The following is a 15,317-nucleotide window of genomic DNA, read 5'->3' as shown; positions in this document are numbered from 1 at the left end:
GGGATGCTGCAACTGTTGCAAACATGAAAAATGGTCATAGGTAACTTTTTTCAGTGCTGTTGTAGCTTTGAATGGTACTAAACAAATGGTTGTAAGTCAAGGACTACCTGTAATGTTCCCTTATACCCAAAGCAAGGACATGGCTGAAACGGGGATCAAACCCCAAATGTAAAACACGAAACTGCTGGAAACCCTGATGTGGCCATAAGAGCCTGATTGCAATCATGGTTGAGGGAGAAAGAACTTGTAGGCAAAGTAAGTCCAGTTTTTACTAGGTAAAAATACCTTGGAAGTGGTTCCCATTGTGTTCCTGAGGCTTACTTCAAAATGGATTTATAATGGATAAATGTTATCCATTATATGTTATAATGTTATCCAGGTCATAGTTGTTCCAAAGGTACTTTTCCAAGAGACAATTGGACTTTTTTGTTTTTCTTTGAAAACATTTCGCTCCTCATCCAAGAAGCTTCTTCAGCTCTGACTGGATGGTGGAGAATAGAATTACCATATTTTTCAGAATATAAGACGTACCTTTTCCCCCCTAAAAGAGCATAGAAATGTTGGTGTTCCTTATACACTGAATACAGCCATTTTTGGCCTCCCAAAGCCCCGCCCCCACATCTCATTTTTGTGAAAAATGGGCAAAACCTGGCATTTTTCACCAAAATTCTCCCATTCCCCAGAAGCACTCTGCAGGCTTCACCAGGGCTGGGGGAAGGGAATAATGCCCCCATTTTGGTAAAATTTTGCCTTACCCCAGTCCTGCTGAAGTCTGCAGAGTGCTCCTGGGGGCCAGGGAAGACAAAAACTTTTTTTTCTTACTTACCTCTTTGAAATGTTGGTGTTTCTTATACACCAGTGTGTCTTATAGTTCAAAAAATACGGTATTTATATTCCTTGCAGACAGCAAACAGCCCCCTCTCAACTGGGGGAGAAGGATACAACATAGTGGTGGATTCCTGGTGTCCTCCACATGAATGCGCGCAGTGCGCGTATGCGTCTTAGCTTCCAGCGATGCGTCCACAAGCCTCCACAATGCTCCAGCTGCTTGGCGGAGCATTGCACAGGTGCTGTACGTGCCATTTGTGTGAGCGGAAGCACCGAAGGCTTTAAAGACATGTAAGGAGCGCAGGCAGGCGGGTGGGTCCTCCGGAGCAACGTACCGGAACGGTACCCAGTGCTCCGGGCAGGCTCTGGTATGCCTTTTCTCCTACCTCATTACCAGGGCAAACCGCCTGCAACCCACCACTGATACAACATCATTTATCTCAGTGTACAACACAGTCCTTTCAACAGTTCCAAGAAGACTCCACATCCATTTGCACTACTCAGGTGATCCTGAGGACACAGATAAACCTCCAAGGGGCCTCAATGACTCTCTAAAAGAATGCAAATGACTAGCTGTCTGCAAAAAATATAAAATCCTTCCATTCCCCACCATCCTGTCAGAGCTGAAGAAGATTATTGGATGAGAAGCGAAAAGTCTTCAAAGTAAAACAAGAAAGTCCAGTTGCCTCTTGAAAAAGCATCTCTGGGACTATTGGATAGTACTTCTTGAGCTATAGTGTAAAAGTTTCATTTTTTCTGCCTTTGCCTTTCCAGTTTCTTAATTAGAAACGCCATTTTTAAATCAAATCTATTAAAACATTTCTTCACTTTTTGATTTCTGCATTATCAGCTACAACCAGGGCCGGATTTTCCTATAGGCTAACTAGGCTTCAGCCTAGGGCCTCAAGTTCAAGAGGGGCCTTTTATTTTTATTTATTATCCGTGCCACATTTTTTATAAAGGTTAGTACCAATTACAACATGTTTCATTTAATGTATATATCACAGTAATGATGTATTTTATTATCTCTCATGTAATTTACAAACTTAAAAATGGGAGGTGAAAGGGCCCCATAAGTGGAATAGCCTAGGGCCTCTTTTCATCTAAATCCGGCCCTGGCTACAACCATGTCAACACATTGTGTATGTAACCAGAAATCTGACAGTTCCTTTTCCGAGTAACACATACTACCCCCCCCCCCAAAAAAAACCGGTTTGCCTTTTAATAAGATTTATTAGTCGGAAAAGATGCTACATGAGTCTTGATATATATTTTTTGCTACTGAAGACTAACAAATTAAATATTGCCAAGAAAACTGTAGGAAGCAATGCAGGCAATCGCCAGGAGTCAAGGCTGGCTCGAAGCCACCGCACAGCTTTCCTGCAACGATTTTGTACTGCAATTAAAGAGATTGCTTTGGCTTTGCATTCCGCGCTTTTTCCCTCTGCATCCAGCAGGCGCCCTCGCAGTTCCTTTTCCTCCAGATGACACTGAAGCCTCTCCCCCGGAACCGCGCGTATCTGCCGCTGGGGCGTTCTTCTTTCCCTTACTCGGCCAATAGCAATCCCCGCCTTTAAAATCTCCGCTTTTGATTGGACCTCTGGAAGTATGACGCTCTTTGAAATTTGTAGCGGGCGCCACAGGTGGGGCTGTTTTGCCGATGTTCCTGGCGCGCCCGTTGCTGGAAGAAAGGAAGGCTGGCGGTTCGTTCGGATCTGTGCCGGGTCCGGAGGAAACGGGCTGCCCCTCCGCGGGAGCGGTGAATGAGCGAGCTTGCCTGAAAAAAGGACGATCGGCGTCTGTCTGGCTCTTTGATCGTCAGTCGGTGGGGACTGGTGGGTTTTATAGTGTTCAAGGTTTCATTTTGTTCTCGGTGGATTCAATGGCGAGTAGAGTAACGGTCAATGTGGAGGGCAATTCCGGGACATTATGCCCTCGCAGCATGGTTTCGGTTAGGAATAATGATCGTAGTCCAATATCGCTAGAAGACTTGAAAGGCGGGTTTTGAAAGGAGGCTGATATCTGAAGTCTGGATTTGCACAGCGCGTTTAATTTTGGTTGACGAAATAATCCGCTTTGTATTTGCATGATGCGTTGAACCATAAATTCGTAAAAGCCACGCCTGAAAGACCCCCATCCTGAATTGTAGATATGCTGTATAACCAAAATTACATTGAACCAAGTTTGCACGTGGAAATATCGCCTCTAGATCTAGCTTGGTTGGTTTTGTGCAAATGCAGCCTCGGTGCTCTTATTCCACCCTAAATGTCTTTCCTTCCAAATGGTCTGTAACATGGAGAAGAATATGAGGAAGTACCTGCTTCTGATGAGGGGATTAGCCCTGAAGGATGTTTTGATGGGTTCACTTTTAAGTTTTTGGCCAGGTTCTTTTGTCAAGATGGACATCTTGCAGAACGCCACAGTATTATATTTAAAATGTCAACTCCTAGTGATTAGGGCTCCATACAGCTCAGCCAGTTCAGTCATATTTTGCTTTATTGGGACCACTTGTATGATCAACTAAGTAGTTGCTGAAATCTCAAATCTGTGTTTTAAATACTGTATTGCAAAAGTTCGTTTGTACTGTTTTTGAAGGCTTTTGTTTGGCTAGGCTTTTTGTTGATAATCTGTTCTTGTTTGAGCTGTTTGTAAGCAAGATTAAACAAAGAGTTACAGCCGAGATTTTCAAGCTCAGCAGGTTGAGTTGTATCCTTGGGGGTTACAATCAATTTAGAAAGGTGATAGGGACACTTGAGGAAGAAGAAAGAAAGACCATTCATGTGCAGCAAGAGAGAGCACTGTCAAAATGTATTCTGGAAAGTAAAATATATGTTTTTTGGCCAGCCATAATGTCAATGAAAATAATAATTTCATTTGTTGGGGAAGCAGTCAATTTGTTTTAATGTTTTAAGAAGTTGCAATTCCACAGCATTTGAAAACCCGAATAAATTATGCAGTGTGTGTGTAGAAAATATTAATATTATAAAATTACAGTGGTATCTTGGTAGTCCACTGCTTTGAAACTCATCAAATTTGGTACTCAACACATATTGACATGAAAATGTTGTCCTGATATTCATTGTTTGTTTGGTACTCAATGCACAAGCTAGAACTTGTCATTGTCAAGCTACAATGTTTGTTGTTAGTTGCCTTGTGATTCACTATGTTATTGCTTATTGGGGAGGGAATTGTTTGGTATTCGTTGTTTTTGATACTCATCATGCATCCAAGAAGGAATTAACAGTAAGTACCAAGGTACCACTGTATATTTAAAATTGATGAATGTATTTGCAGACAGATTTTGGTTTTAAGGTTACTGCAGCTTGATATTTCTGGGGGAAAATAATATCAAAGATGATTAAGTATTTTACAATTATTAGGGTTTATTTATTTTTAAGCATTTAAATGCAGCTTAACTAAGACTATGGGATTCCAGATAGTGAAGAACAAGGAAAAGAAAGAATATAATATAATTAACCAAAATAAAACAAGCCTTCAAAGTTTTAAACAATAACATGATTACTATTATATGGAATTTGAGAAAAGGTTACTTTTTACAACTTTACATTGAAAAATGCAATTTACAGTATGTTAAAATGGTGATATTGCTTTTTTGTGACTTTATCCAGCAGTTATTATTTATTGTGTTTTGCAGGCTAAAATATGTTGAATATGCCGAATCCTATGGCATTAGAAGAAGAGACACATAAAAAGCTCACAGAATTTATCCAGAATGTTCATAATAGAGATTTTGTATGGATGGATGAGATTCTCGAAGAGGCTATCAAGATGTTTAAGAGGTAAGAACTAACAAATGGTACTAAAAAAGTTGGGGAGGGGGGTTTCCTACCTATCCATATAAACAATAATAGCTCCCAGAAATTCTTCAATCTCAAATTCTTAATGGAAATCTTTATAAACAATAGGAGAAAATCATTGAATACAGAATATGATTTTATTCTGTATATTTATATACAATGTAAACATATATAAAAGTAGGTAATTTTGGTCCTAGTCCTTTGTCCTAGCTCCTAATTATTATATATGGTCCTTTGCTTCTTCTAATTTTCAAAAACCAAACCACGCCAACCAACAGCTTTCATGGAAACAAATCTCCAAATGGCTCAAATGTTCAACCATTATAGTATGAATTGGGTATTGTTTTTAAAGAAAATGATCAATCCTCCTTTACTAAACAAAACTGAATTTGAACAATTAGTGGTCAGCAAATTAGTAGTCACCAAATATCCTAGGAAAAATTGACAGGATTTTTAATAAAGGTACCTATCAAATATGGATAAATTGTTAATTCTTTTGTCAAAGGAGTAGCTTTGATGGAGAACCAAAGTTGATGCCAAAAACCCCATCTCAGAAAAATCGTAGTAGAAAGAAATGTCTGTCTTCTATTAAGAATGATCAACTTGCTACAAGAAGGTAGGAGTTCTGTTTCATGTTTGACTATGCAAATGCTTGGGTTATACATACAATTCCAGTTGATATTTGGATCCAGTCTACTTGAAGAACAGTCTCAGCCCGATGAGATTGGCTTGCTCCACCCATGCCACCAAAGGGCATCCTGCGGATCCCTTCAAATAAAGAATTTCGACTGGTGGGATCCAGGAGAAGAGCCTTCTCTGCCGTGGCTCCGGCCCTTTGGAACATCTTACCCCCTGAGGCAATATTGATTCCCACAATCCTTCAAGGCTTAAAATGTGGCTGTGCCAGATGGCTTGGAGAACCAGTGGGGGAGCTTCGCACTGAAATGGTTGACTAATTAAAATCTAATTCCACTTACCCACCTATCTGTCCAAATCCCTCTTTCGACATCTTTTATTAATGATTTTATCAGTTGTGTTATTGATAATTTTAATGGATTTTTAAAAATGTGTTTATGTTGTAAACCCCCCCTGGAGTCTTTGGACACAAGGTGGGTGGCAAACAAATTGCATAATAAATAATTGTAGAAAATGTTAGGATTGGGAGTGAACTGAATAAAGTTATCATTTGGGAATGGTTTACAAGCTATATAAACTAAAGTACAAAACCATTTTTCATGGGACAGCTTATGGCTTACAACGCATAAACACAGTACCTATGTTCATCTGTAAATAAGCATATTATGATCTCATAATTATTAGATTCAATCCTTACTCTCAGATCCCTCTCCTGTCAGATACTAGGATGTGCTGTCCAGATGGATGGTGGGAACAGGAACAGAATCTTGGTGTACCTGTAGAAATCCCCATAGATAGAAATTTATTGTTGTTGGACAGTTCTGAATATTCAGCATAATGGTATTCTAGGTGAGGTCTGATCCACTGAGTTGAAGTCTGCCTGTTACTTATGAGTTTTCAAGATTGGAATCTGCCTACGATAACCTCGGAGTGACATTTTGCCCTCCACTCCTTGAATTTAGTTGTAACCAATTTTAAAGACGCTTGTCTGATGTACTAAAAGTTCTGCGGTGTGTTTTGGCTTCCATGAGCCAGAAGATCTTTGAAAGATCAGCCTTTTGTTTTATTATCCCTGTCCTCTTTATAAATCTTGCAGAGCAATCATTCCTTTATTTTGATCACATGGTGAGAAAATCAAGATACTTAAAATTATATAGATTATAGACTCAATGAAATGAGGTCATGTGTCACAGGAACAATAAGCCAAATAGATATAATGCTTGGGGATGAGAAACAATTTGCCACAACCACTGAAGACAGATTAGGAAATTTCTACAGGCTAGTTTAGATCTTTGGAATTTTGAGCCTACTTGAGATGCATGGCCCATGAATTCAGCTTGGGTTCTTGCATGTCTGTGTTTTCTTTGGTTTGTAAGGAGCTTGAAACTATGCGCTCCTACATTGGCACAAAAATATGTGCAGTCTCTGCAGTATTGAAAAGAAAAAAAAACCTGAGAAGATGACATAGCTACTTAGGCAAGATAAGCGGCATACAAGTCTAATAAATAAATAGTACAACTTATGTCTCTTTACTGTTGTCCTGTTTCAGTTATACGGAATTGTTTCTTGAGTGTCAATGAAGCTGGTCATACATTAAAATATGCAAAATAAGTTGATAATTAAAGGCTGCATTCATCTTTTTAATACTGTAAAAGCACATAAAATACAATGACCCCATTGAGCAAGAATTGCTGTATATAGAATAATAGCTTAGTCTAGGTTATTATTAGACGTAATTATTTGGAGGAAATGTGAACTGATTCTAAGGAACTCAACAGTCACAGAGGGGCTTTAAAAATATTTCCTGCTGCACTTAACTCACAAAAATCAAACAGTCTCCCAGATAAGTGGTTTTCATTACCATTGTACAATAGCCAGTTTCCTTTAGGCAACAGATTTGAAAAGTAGTGTGCTTTGAATAAATAGGCATTTCAAAATGATGCTTGGAATTCTGATTCAAAGTTGCTGCCCAACTTTCATAGGGATATATTAAGATTTTTTTTTCTCCCAGCACATCTCCAGTTCTGATCCAGCCAATTTTTGAACTTGATTCTCTCTCTCTCTCTCTCTCTCTCTCTCTCTCTCTCTCTCTCTCTCTCTCTCTCTCTCTCTCTTTCTCTCTCCCTCCCTCCCTCCCTCCCTCCCTCCCTCCCTTCACTATATTTTTTCCACTATAGTTCATTTTAGCAAACTGTGCCTCCTCCCAATTGTTTTTATTGTGTGAAAAAGTAAGTGGAGATTTGTTCTGCCTCACTCGTATTAAGTGCTGGTTTTGGCATTGTGCACTTGACAATATGTTTCTTTTGCCAGATCATCTAAAAGAAACAGTGCCCGGATCAGAGCTTCAAAGAGGATTTCCCAAAATGCTCGGCACAAAAAAGAATTAGAAATTCAGAAAGCTGAACTAGAGAACGCCTCTCCTTGTGTTCGTGTAACTAGATCACAGGCTGCCAGGTCTTTCAGGTCTTTCTCAGTTGCTGCTGTTAAGAATCCAGTTATTGATTTAGCCAAAGGGAGGATACCACTAGTAGAAATTAGTGCCAATGAGAGGCGCAGTGCAGAAGTACAAGTCGAAAAAACGCCACCTCAAATAGCAAAAGATGTCTTAAGCCATTCTTTGTCTCCATCACCTGTAAAGAGATCAAAACCCTTGTCTGAAAAGTCTGGGATCATAATCCAAGACACTCCTGAGGAAAAACTAAAAAAAGAGGTGGGACGGACAGCATGTAAGTTGAAGATAGCAAATGTGTCTCTCTCCAAAACTATTGAAAAAGAAGAGCCCAGCGCTGTAAAAGTATGTCCACAGCAACAAGAAGATAAGCTGCTCTCTGAACTCAAAGGCACTTTGAACTTAAATGAATCTCCACACACACCTGTCCCTAAAGGAAGCCGTCGCTCAGTGCGCCGAAGCCTGATGGGCAGATCCTCCACAAGCTCTAGAGCCTCTCTAGCCAACAGATACTCACTAAGCACTAAAAGGGAACAAATTGTCTTGAGACGCAGTAGAAGGACTGTATCCAAACAAGAATCTATCCAGCAGGCATCTGTGCATATGCAAAAAAACAGTAAGGTTTTTTTCTTTTCAATTTTATAAGTTTCTTGGCCATCATTCCAAGTGTGGTCCTTTCAGAGGATATAATTCAAAATAGACGTCTCTATCAAACTATAAAAATACTGAACTTTTTAAAAAGTTTTACTGAACTTTTAAAGAAGTTCAATTTGTAAAAAAAAAAAGTTTATATGCAGTTTCAAACTAAGTATGAGCCAGTTTGGTGTAGTGGTTAAGGCATCAGGCTAGAAACTACGAGACAATGAGTTCTAGTTCCATCTTATCTGGATAACTTGGACCAGTCAAACTCTCAGCCCTAGGCAATGGCAAATCACTTCTGAAATCTAGCCAATGAAACTGAAGGGAATAGTCCAGATAGTTGTCCGGAGTCAAGGCTAACTCGAAAGCACCCCCCCCCCCCCCAAGGTTAGATATAGTCAGCGGTGGGATTCAGCCAGTTCACACCACGAACTGTTTGTTAACTTTCTGAACAGTTTGGTGAACTGATTGTTGGAAGAAATCATTAGGGTAGAGAACTGGTTGTTAAATTATTTGAATCTCACCACTGGATATAGTTCTACTTTAAGAGTGAAAGTGTTTAATACAGCATGGTTTATTTAAGGTGTAGGGTGTTTTCAAAACTCCCTTAAAGTGTCCCTAGATGAAACTGATTTAATCAGTTTGGGGCTGCTCCAAAGAAAAGTCCCTCATCCTAATACCTCTCTGCCGTACTGACCTTCATGAATGCCTAGTAAATGAGCACAATGAAAATTTCTTGTTTTTAAATTTTGAAATATTTTTAGTGATGATAATTGTATTAAGTATTTATTGATTGTTTTATCATTATATATGCCACCAGTCACATGTTTGTGAAATGGGTAGCTATATGTATTGGTCAAATAAAGCACAGCTGAGTTAGCGTAATATAGCTGTTGCTGGTATTCTCAATGGAGAGGCATCTTAACAGGAGAAAGTTCATTCTTATAAACCACTTTTCTTTTAATGTACAAATAGTCCTCAATTTACAACCACAATTGGGACTAGAATTTGTATCATAAATCATTGTGATCATAAATCAAGTCTGACCTGATTTTAGGACAATGTTTACAACAGTTGTAAAGTGAATTATAAGGTTATTAAGTGAATCCAGTTTGTCAAATGGGTGGTTTTTTGCTGGAAAACAGCAAGCCAAAAGGTTGAGAATTGTTGCTGCAGAATGCTGCAACAGATGTAAATATGACCCAGATGCCAAGTGCCTGAATTGTGAACATGTGATGGTGAGGCTGTTACCATGGTTGTAAATGCAAGTGATTTTCTCCAAGGCTGTCATAACTTTGAGCCATTGTTAAATGGTTGAAAGTCAAGGACCACCTTTAAAGTTGACCCTTAAAAAATATCAGAAACTAACTGGCAAAAGTAGTTAAAACTTCAAAAAGCCAATAAAAGAATATTTTAACAAATGAAAAAAACATTCATACGGGAATGTAAAGTTCACTCAACAGATCTAACTCAAATTTCTGGTTTGAAAAAAAAAATGATCTCAAATAGAATATCCTAAAATTTGTTAAACAGGTTTCATGTACTTCAAACCCAGACTAATTCAGTTACTAGTTACTTTTTGACCTGGGTGCTGCTAAAAATGCAATAGAAAAAAGATATATTTGTAGTTGCTATGTTTTATTTTTATGGTCTAGCTTACTGTATGTTGGGAATAAAATGTTATTTGTACTTTCAGCTGAAGCTATTACAGAAGAGTTTCTGGTTAAAGAAAGTACTGAATCCAGGTAAGCTTATTTCAGTCAGAGGTTTTGTGAAAGTAATAAATTTTTGATTAAAGGCAGCTACTGTAGTTTAATATGGACTGTCTTTGATAAGCAGTTAATTTTATTTTAATCATTTTGATTCATTTATTACATGGCGTCAAAGAGATGCTCTGGCATAAACAAAAGTAAATAAAAATAAATACTAGATCAACAAAAGAAAAAATTGGTGGAAACTATCTCTTGCACAAAAGCAAATCATTTCTATTTTCCTTATGTAGAGTGACTGAAAAAAAGGAACAAGATATTTGAATACTGCCTGTGGTAATTAGAGCTTGCTTTTCACACACAGCAGTCTTTCAAATTCTTTCACTTTCTTAGCTCTTCTACAATACAATCTACTTATCAAAATAGATTCTTCAGCATTCTTGTGTGGCACTTTAATTATTCTCCATGAAGCCTAATGTATAGTGATGTATGTCAGTGGGGTCTGAAACACCATACCTAGGTCACTTTGGTCTACTTCTGGTTTGGAATCTTAAACTGCCAACCTCTGGAAAAAAACACAATCGGGATAGAGGAAAATTTTTGCACAGACTAGAGCAGTGATGGCTAACCTTTTTGTCATCATTTGCTGAAATCATGTGTGCGCGCGTGCCCACGCCCATAATGCAATGCGCACATGACACCACCCTGCGGGCCCTGCCCTCCTGAGCATGCACATGTAACTCCCCCCGCGCATCCCCATGCCCCTTTTGGGTCTAGCAGGCCTCACTTCAACCTCCTGGGATAAAAAATGGGGCGTGGAGGGTCGCACGCCTCTGTACATGTACGTGCGTTTCCCTCATGCAGCCTTGCGCATGCGCGGCAGAGACCCAAAAATCAACTGGCCGGTGGGAGGCGCGCATAAATGCACGGTGGATCTGAGCTGGGGCAACAGCTTGCATGCCGTTGAAAAGGCACCACGTGCCACTGGTTCACCATCACAGGACTAGAGAGTAACAAAACTCTCTAGAATCTGTGACCTTCGCGCAGTCTTTATTAAAATCTTGCTATGAAAAATAAATCTGTAGTTAATCGATATTATATATATATCTGTTATTTTTTCCTCATAGAACAACATTAGATTCTATGTCTCATTCTCAGAAGGTAAGTTAAAATAGATGTTTATAAAAGCATGTTGATGTAAACAGAATACCCCTTTATAAAGTATTAATCAGCCACTTTGATAGAACGTATGGCTACTTCTAAAGCTGACTCTAACTTAGCTTTGTGCTTATATGTGTGCTTAGTGTTTCCAAAGGAAACAATTACTTCATTGTTAAATGGCAGAAGTTTGACTTTTTGATGGTTGGTACCATACAATTGCTTATTAAATTTATGCTTTCCTACATCATACCACATTTGTGAGCTTGTACTATGGGAAAATCCGTATGCTACTTACCCTTGGCTAAATGTAATTCTTCCTTGCGTAATGTGATTGAAACTGTAAAGCAGTCTGGCATGTAGATAAGACCATATAACTTTTCTTGCCAAGCCTTGAACATTTTGGGTCTAGTAGGAACCTATGAATGTGTATTGTAGTATTCATAATAATGGAGAGTTGCATAATCTCTTATACAAACTGGTACAATAAAAACAACTGTTCATGTTTGGAGCTTCACATTCCTAAGTTCTTTTACTATTTTTTTATTGCTTTAAAGCAGTTTGTATTAAAGTGACATGAATGTCATATTTGTGACTGTCTGTCTGTAACTAAAAAGCTGTTTATTAATCTTTGTTGTCACAAAGATTGAGCTAGAGATAGATCCTGAAAGAATATACAAATTATATCTTGGGAGCCTTATGATTCTTGCTAATGTCAGATCATCTGGAAAGCAGACATTTCTGAATCTGCCAAACTCAACCTGCATTGAAAAATTTCTGGCCCATTTCTGTGCTTGATATTTCTCAACCAGGCATTGGACTTTAGTTTAATTATACTTATAAAATAAGAATTCTCTGTCACTTAAGCCTCATTGATTTCAGTGGATGAAGCATAAATTTCAATAAAAGAAATTATATTACTACATTCAGTCCGGAAGCATCTTAAATTTAGGTCGAACCATTAAAGCAATAACTCAGTCAACTAATAATTCTATGTGATTTGCTTGGAAAGCAATTAACAATATGATTACCTTTATCATAGGTTGATGAAAATCACAACAAATCCCTTTATTCTAATAAGACTGGTATGCCAGAGACTCCCCAATCCGACGAAAAACAGCATAAAGGAGACAGCGAAGGTCAGTATATTGGCTATAGCAAAAATAGCCAACTTTGAAGCAGATGGGACACACATAAGGAATACAAAGCTTTAACCATATTTATTCAGTACTAATCTAGTTATTTGAGGACAAGTTTAATAATAGTAATAGTTTTAATAAGGGTTTTCTTTTCAAGGGGAGGAGAATTGGCTATCTTCCATTGGTGATCAGATTTGATTTATACCTGGCATTTTTGCTTGTGAAGTAAAGCACCTAATAAAAAAGTAAAGCCAAAGCAATATAAAGAGCTAATACAAATTAGAATTAGCAATGTCACTCATGCCTTAGTTAGCCTTTCAGGAATACTGCGGTATCTTCTTCAGGAAGCTGCACTTGAAGATGACTCTAGCTAAAATTGTTCCAGAATGTAGCTGCTTATGCCGCATGGGTGCCTCTGTAACAGTGCATCTCAGAACATGGCTGCCTATAATGCCTTTTATGGTGCGTCAGCTGGATATTTGCAAGACTGTTTCTAGTTATCTTCGCCATCTTTTAAAACTAGAGTTCCTGTGCTCTGGGTTGGATCAATTAAACATTATCACGTTATGACACCCAGGAAGCATACTTTTTGTGTCTGCCCTATCAAGCAGCCTTCACCCTGAAATGCGTTTTGCTCTATTGGCCTTTAAGAAGGTCTAGAGCAGTGGTTCTCAACCTTCCTAATGCCACAACCCTTTAATACAGTTCCTCATGTTGTGGTGATCCCCAACCATAAAATTGGTGTCTCAGTTCCTAAAATCATCGAAAATATGTGTTTTCCAATGGTCTTAGGCTACCCCTGTGAAAGGATCATTCGACTCCCAAAGGGGTCACGATCCACAGGTTGAGAACCGCTGGTCTAGAGCATCTACTTCACTCCCAAGCGGTCGCCCAGTTGTAACTAGATGAGTTTTGTGTGTCTAGACCTCAGTATAGTGTGCTTTAGTATGTTACGTTTTATATTATTTTGTTTTCCTTTTTATTTTAAGGAAATATTTTAAATTTTTAACCCCTATGGCTGCTCAGTTACCTGATAGGTGGGCAGCCATATATATTGAATACATAATCTTTATTGTATTTTAATAGCAGAATAGTCAGATTTAAGCAGGGAAAATAAGGGTGAGAATGTGATCACAAGATTTCTGGAAGATGACTCCGTTCTTTTTCTTCTAACTCTCCCTCGTTGCCCCCAGATATTTCTCACTAGATCAAACATGTTCAACTTCACTCTTTCCCATGTTGCTCCTGCGTTGTTAATGGACTAGTTAGAAGTCTGACTTGTGGGTCCTTGGTCTAAATACCTGTGCATCAGTTATATTAGAGTTATATTTTGCCAAGAAGCTGACTCGCTAAATTTGAGTTGCTACTCTCTTGACTTTATACCTATCATAGTGGGGTTGCAACAGTCCTGGATCAAATCTCTAAAACTTTGCTATCTAATGATCATTTGGATTTTTACTGCTTAGATAAATTGAGGCCCAGGCCTTGACTTCAGTTCTAGTGCCACCCCTGGCACCCAAAAAAGGCTATCTTGTGCTGTTCCCTGTGGCATTTGAGCCTTTGGGATTGGTTCTATTGCCTCAGGGCTAAGCACACCCCAGGATCTAATGTGCATCCCTTGCCTTTTGGTGTTGTCTTTCTGTTAGCCAGCCCCTGAAACCTATTCAGGGCTGTTGCTGGTCGAACGAAATCTATGCTCTTGAAGTGGCTTTGGTGAATGCTCTTCCATGACCTCTGCAATCTCTGAGACCATTCTTAAGTATCCCTCACCCCGCCTCCCTTACCCTTTTCCTGATTATGGAGGCACCCAAGGCCATTTGAGAACATACCCCATCCTTGTGCAGCCTCCAGAAATCATGCAAGAATGGGCATGTTTTTGAGAATAGTTGGTGAATGCTGGTGTCTCACTCAAAATATTGTGGCATGTCACCTTTGATGGCACGTAATGGGTTTGTCATGATTTACTTTACACTAAACAACTTCTATTTTCTATAAAGATAAGCTGTAATATGAACATTCTTCCCTGATAATTGTCTACTTACTTGTTTGCTTAATTTGGTCAATCATTGAATGCTCATCCTCTATTTTTCTTTATATGCAGAAGATAGCTCTGAAACGAGTGATGCGTTACAAAAGCAGCCTCTGAGTGCCCGGTATGTTTCTTTACCTCTTTTTGACAAAAGCTATGAAACACTGATCTAGGGAGATGGAAGAAACTAAGAAAGGAAACCTCTCTACTTTGCTCTTTGAGTATAGAAGGTAGCCAGGGTCAGTAAGGATAGCTGAAAATGCAAAGGATCTGCAAAATTTTATACTGAATATAAAATAAATACTATCAAAATCAAAAGATCAAAATCATGCAGGCCATGGAATTTCCTGTGACACTCTATGGAATTCAAAGTTGGACTTTAGAAAGCAGGATAGGAAGAGTATTGACACCTTTGAACTTTGGTGTTAGAGAAGACTTCCAAGAATACCATGGACATCCAAGAAAAGCAAACGGTTGGATCATTGAACAAATCAAACCAGAGTTCTCAGCTCTCTGGAAAAAAGTTGTAATACTAAGAATGGTGAAGGAGGATGACCAGCAGCAAGAAGGATGGATTCAGTTACAGTGGGGATGAGTGCACCATTGGGACATTTGAAAGGACAGGTTAGAAATAGATTGCCATGAACTGGTTGCTAGGAGTTTAAAAACAACTTTATGGTAATTACGATAAGATTTAAATCTTTGTAGCTAATTGCAGGGAACTCTGTGATTTAATATAAAAGGCTATATTCCTTCCCAGTTCTTCTGTTTGCTCAGAACAAATGCAAACCCTTTTCCCCAAATCTTTCAAGGATTTTGAAACCTCTCTGCTTTTAGAGCATTGTAATCTTAAATTGTATAGGGGAAAAAGGCTGCACAGTTTCTTTCTGTTTTCCTTGCCTCTGTTTCTCA

At 38.7% G+C, this 15,317-nt stretch overlaps 1 protein-coding gene across 3 annotated transcripts in view; it reads left to right on the top strand.

The window, feature by feature from the left end:
- Window positions 1–15,317, top strand: part of INCENP (inner centromere protein) — a 28,322-nt gene that overhangs the window by 791 nt on the left and 12,214 nt on the right. Inside the window, exons 1-8 of one of the 3 annotated variants that reach the window (XM_081956384.1) lie at window positions 235–255; window positions 4,484–4,628; window positions 5,152–5,262; window positions 7,593–8,347; window positions 10,067–10,115; window positions 11,207–11,240; window positions 12,280–12,376; window positions 14,478–14,529. In XM_081956384.1, coding sequence (XP_081812510.1) covers window positions 4,492–4,628; window positions 5,152–5,262; window positions 7,593–8,347; window positions 10,067–10,115; window positions 11,207–11,240; window positions 12,280–12,376; window positions 14,478–14,529 — 1,235 coding nt within the window. In that variant the 5' untranslated portion in view covers window positions 235–255; window positions 4,484–4,491. Of the gene's footprint in view, window positions 1–234; window positions 256–2,470; window positions 2,664–4,483; window positions 4,629–5,151; window positions 5,263–7,592; window positions 8,348–10,066; window positions 10,116–11,206; window positions 11,241–12,279; window positions 12,377–14,477; window positions 14,530–15,317 lie in introns of those variants that run through there. The other 2 variants (XM_081956382.1, XM_081956383.1) reach the window with 2 other exon arrangements.

The sequence above is a fragment of the Natrix helvetica genome, assembly GCF_964273705.1.
Source record: "Natrix helvetica genome assembly, chromosome: 1".
Taxonomy (NCBI): domain Eukaryota; kingdom Metazoa; phylum Chordata; class Lepidosauria; order Squamata; family Natricidae; genus Natrix; species Natrix helvetica.
The sequence above is the reverse complement of the archived record's forward strand: the minus strand, read 5'-3'. Positions and strand labels throughout refer to the sequence as shown.